Source organism: Oratosquilla oratoria, chromosome 16 (assembly GCF_046742065.1).
Source record: "Oratosquilla oratoria isolate Oo_2021 chromosome 16, ASM4674206v1, whole genome shotgun sequence".
NCBI lineage: Eukaryota > Metazoa > Arthropoda > Malacostraca > Stomatopoda > Squillidae > Oratosquilla > Oratosquilla oratoria.
Genome location: NC_134792.1, coordinates 20,637,293 through 20,642,292, shown reverse-complemented (window position 1 = coordinate 20,642,292; position 5,000 = coordinate 20,637,293). Strand labels below are relative to the sequence as shown.

At 39.3% G+C, this 5,000-nt stretch overlaps 2 protein-coding genes across 2 annotated transcripts in view; both read left to right on the top strand.

Moving 5' to 3' along the window:
* The window catches only part of LOC143033855 (uncharacterized), a gene marked incomplete at its 3' end in the record, with an annotated part of 31,751 nt that extends 31,203 nt beyond the window's left edge, over positions 1-548 (top strand). The window contains 1 exon segment of the mRNA XM_076199415.1: positions 376-548. Coding sequence (XP_076055530.1) covers positions 376-548 — 173 coding nt within the window.
* A 1,624-nt stretch (positions 549-2,172) lies between these two features.
* LOC143033574 (uncharacterized) lies at positions 2,173-2,799 on the top strand. The gene has a single exon (XM_076199065.1). It carries the CDS (start codon positions 2,173-2,175, stop codon positions 2,797-2,799), a length of 627 nt encoding a protein of 208 aa, XP_076055180.1.
* Positions 2,800-5,000: the final 2,201 nt, after the last annotated feature.

Here is a 5,000-nt window from a genome sequence, read left to right as displayed (position 1 = left end):
GGATGTCTATATTACATTATTACAAGAACCAAGAATATGTCGTGCGTGATTAATTATATAACGTATATGAAATTAATTAAAATATCAAAAGTGCATTAACTTATCTCACTAGTTCTCGCGGAACCCTTAGCGGAACCTTAGCGTTCCGGGAAACCCTGGTTGAGAAGCGCTGTTCTAGACAATTAATTAGACGAACAATTGAATTATATTGAAATAAAGACTTGTGGCTATTATGCCATTTGTAACCTTATATTGACAGTATCATAGATATTCAGGTTGAATTTCTATATTCTACAAGAGTATTCATCTTATTTCACACATCATATACTCATAATAATTCCATGCATATTATACTCACCAAAGTTTCTCTAATAGGTCAGAGATGAAGTTAACGTGAGCTTCTGGCTGTTCATGTTGATCTTCGGCATGGTATTTGCCACCATCTTTATACTAGCTGTGGCTGCTACAATGGCTGAGGGTATGCGCATAACTTGTGCAAATATATCACACAATCAAGCCAATAGCATTGGATATAACTGCAACAAGAAGTTAGATGTATTGGTTAGTAGATACTCTTCATATCACTATGTTTTTGACACTATCGACATGTTTATTGATGAAAATAGCCAACATATATCTTCCTTTAAGTTCTGCTTTTCTAACCCTGGTTTTTTTTCACATACTTATGCCCTCTAAGCATTACACAACCAATCTTTGTGCTCGTGCTTTCACTTGCATATAATGTTTTTCTCTTCTAACTTCAGTGTTCTTATCATTTCTTATGTAACCATACTCACATTTAATTTAAAACGTCTCTATCACCAGCATTTTTTGTTTTATTATATGCTGCCTATCAAAGAGTATATCAGTTTTCCAACTAATCTATTCACACTGGCCCTCTATCTTTTTCAGTATCACTGCCTCTAACATCCTGTGCTGTTAAACTTCTATTTTCCCGTTTTCACACCTCAATCTATGTTCACATATACATATTGCATGAGAAATCACACAAACTCGTGATTCTAAATATGCGGAAAAACCACCAAGAAAAAAATGTAAACTGATGACTAATCGCTTTCGTCTATTCAGACATTCTCAGGGTACATTGTACCCTGAGGATGTCTGAATAGACGAAATCGCTTGGTCATCAGTTTATTTTATTTCCTTTGTGTTTTTTCCGTACACACACACACACACACACACACACACACACACACACACACACACACACACACACACACACACACACACACACACACACACACACACATATGTATATATATATATATATATATATATATACATATATATATATATGTAAATATATATATATATATATATATATATATATATATATATATACATATATACTGAGTTAAACACGACAGCATTTTGGCACTGATTAATCTTCTTACTGAGATTTTCCATTTTTCTCACAATAGGTCTCATTTCAGGAGGGTGGGCAAACACAAGCCTTCCATAGTCTTCCATATTTAATTTGACGTTTCGACTTTAAGGAGTCATCTTCAGAATAGTTACAAGAGATAAGTCATCATTTTCAAAGCTACATTATTCACAATTGACAATAATGTACAGACAACATGGGTTTAAATATAGGCCGCTTGGGAACGCTGGATGGGTCGTAACCCGCTGCGTAGTCGAGCACTTCGTCTTGGAGGGGGAGGGGGAGGGGGAGGGGGGAGTCAGGTAAGATAGGTCTTCTCGCTGGGGCACCACGCTGGTCATGTGGGGGAGGGGGAGAGGAAGGAGGTGGGTGTTGCTGTTGTTGGGCTCCAAATCTAGTGGATAAATTAAATAGCGGAATGGAAGAAATCATATTACATTGAATGTTAATAATTGGAGCTCTCTCCCTTATGTGGATGGCTTCAAGCATTTTTAGTTCCTTAATTTTGGCAAAGTGTGCAACTATCCTGGTGTTATCCACGATTGTCTCCCTATCGATTACAGCCTGGTGGTATTGGAGGTGTTGTTGTTTGATTGCTCCTTGTTGTAAATGTAGGGACAACCGTCTACTCAGTTGGCATATCGTGAACCCAATGTATGAAGAATTACGGGGTGCGCAGTCCCCAGTAGATGACAAGTGGGGTTCAGGCCAATCTCCCGGAACCCCACTTGTCATCTTAAGTCTAAGGTTAATTCCTAATTAATGCTATGAATGCTGTTAATGGTGACCTAAAATTTGATTTGATTAATGGTAACTATGCCCCTGGTTATTTTTATGGAAATGTCAAGACCCATAAGGTTGGTAACCCTCTGAGGCCCATTATTACTCAGACCCCCACCCCCACAAACTCCTTAGCTAAGCGTTTGAATAATATAATTACCCCATTTATCCCTACCACTTATTCACTCAGATCTACAGAAGAGTTCAATGATGTACTTTTGAGTAACAACCCCGTAGGAATTATGTCTTCCCTCGATGCCCACAGTCTCTTCACGAACATTCCAGTTTTAAGAACTACTGAAATTATTCTAGACTATGCTTACCACCACCCGACACTACCACCACCTAATATGCCTAAAACTATCATGAAGGAGCTGCTTCTTGCTTGCACTACCGAAGCCCCTTTCAAATGCCCTCAAGGCAAACTTTTTGTCCAAATAGATGGCGTTGGCATGGGCTCTCCTTTGGGGGTCCTTTATGCTCAATCCTTTATGTCTCACGTAGAAACTGAAGCCTTACATTCCCTAACCACGAAACCGCATTTATTTCTGAGATATGTTGATGATATCTTTGTTGTGTTTCTGACTACATTTACTAGAAGAGCTCAGATCTAATCTCCAAGCCATTTCAGGGCTACAATTTTTTACAGAGCTCAATGTTAATAATAAGATCCCTTTTCTTGATGTTTTGGTGGATGCGACATCTAATAACTTTAAAACTATGGTATATCGCAAGCCTACTGATAGCGGTAAATGCATGAACGGTCTTGGTGAATGTTCTCGTAATTATAAGAAAGGCGTTATTAGGGCATATGTCCAGCGGGCAATTTCCATTTGTTCCTCTTGGCATATGCTCCACTTAGAACTTACTTACCTGCGCCAGATGCTAGTAAATAATGGTTATTCTAATCAAGACTTTGATAGTGTAACTAAGGATTTACTAGAACGTAAAGTTGCTGTGAAAACACCAGACCAAGCCAAGACCGTTACTGTATTTTACCAGAATATTTATTGTAGCTAGTACCGCCAAGATGAGAAACACATGAAAGACATCATACATAGAAATTGTAAGCCAATAAGTGATTATGATAACTTAAAAGTAATTATATTCTATGACAAACCCCGTACTTGTTCCTTTGTTATGAAAAACAATCTGTCTGGCAATGGTGGCCTATTATCGAGAACCAATGTCATATATGAATATCGTTGTACTACTGGGGACTTGTATCCTCAGCTAGTATTGAGTAAATACATAACACAGAACTTAAGACGGCGAAACCAAACTCGTTGTAACTTCTTTTCCTTTATTGGTTCACAATTTCTTCTATGGTTTTTACACACTGTCAATCACTTCCTGGTTCTATACCACAATGCACTATTTTATGTTTCTGTACGTATCATCGGACCGACTCGCCTGCTCTCTGGTGCATCTACCTTTTTGTTCAACGGAAGTGCTGACACAGCAAAAATAGGAGGCGCCAGCAAACGTATTTATATGGGTTTTACTGGGAATGTTTGGTTTCCCGCAAATAAACTATCATGTTCTTAATTACTAGTTATATGTTGTTTACAGTATATAATATTTCCAGGGGGGAAGGGTTCCTTATTATTTGGTTTTCGTGTGTTTTGTGAGTTAGAGTTTGATTGCACTTATGAGTGTGTTCATGTGTGTGTGTATAGGATCAAAGTCCTTGCGGGACTGGAAAACTAAGATAGACTTTGAGACCAACAAAATCTCCTTCCGAGATGTAAATAATGAGTCAACAGTTCCTGAGACACCCGACTCAGACACAACCTATCTCATGTCTACCTTCCTTAAATACTCCAAATCCCACTAACAGCTATTCCTTCCGACCACCCCCTTATGTCACCTCAAAGGCACTGATGTCTAACGCAGTCATCATACCCCCTAGACATTCCATAATAGTTCCACTCAATGTCCTGGAATATAATATTAGAAAATAAACACACCCTAGCTATGTTAACAAATCTCTCCGATCAACATCGCAAAATCAGGAAGAACACAAACATTTGTTCAGTCCATTTCCATAATTCTCCAATCCAGGAACCACTCCCACAACACATCAACACTGTAAGACCACCACAAACTCTCACCCCTATCCACCCCAACCAAATCACAACATCAGCAAACGGAGAGACGAATGACAAGCTACTGAACCTCCTACAAAGGAATAGATCAGCTATCGCCTTAGAAGGTGAACCCCTAGGCAAATGTGATATAATCAAACATCACATCCAAATCCCCCTCAACACCCCCCCCCCCCCTTTTACACCCCCGCTTACCGCATACCTCACAGTAGAAAAACCCAAGTGTAATTTCTCATTCCGACAGTCCCTGGAACAGTCCTCTCTTCCTGATCCCTAAGAAAGACGGAACCTTGCGCCCTGTTGTGGACTTTAGGAAAGTCAATAACCTAACTCAATCAGACCCACACCCCCTCCCCGCCATGCAAGATGTCTTACAAACCATCGGTAACGGGAACACGATATTTTCCATTATTGACCTCAAGTCTGCCTTCTGGCAAGTGGAATTATCTGATGAATCTAAACCCGTAACTGCATTCTCCACTGATAAGGGACATTTTTATTTCGAACGTATGCCCTTTGGCCTTAAGAATGCCCGCTCCACTCAGCAAAGACTCATGAATCGCATTTTCAGCGACATGATAGGAGTCTCATTATTCGTCTACTTAGACGACCTCATAATCTATAGTTCCACACAAACTAACCACCTTCACACACTAGAGATTGTCCTAAAAAGACTCAAAAACACAGGATTGAAAGTCCAACTAGGA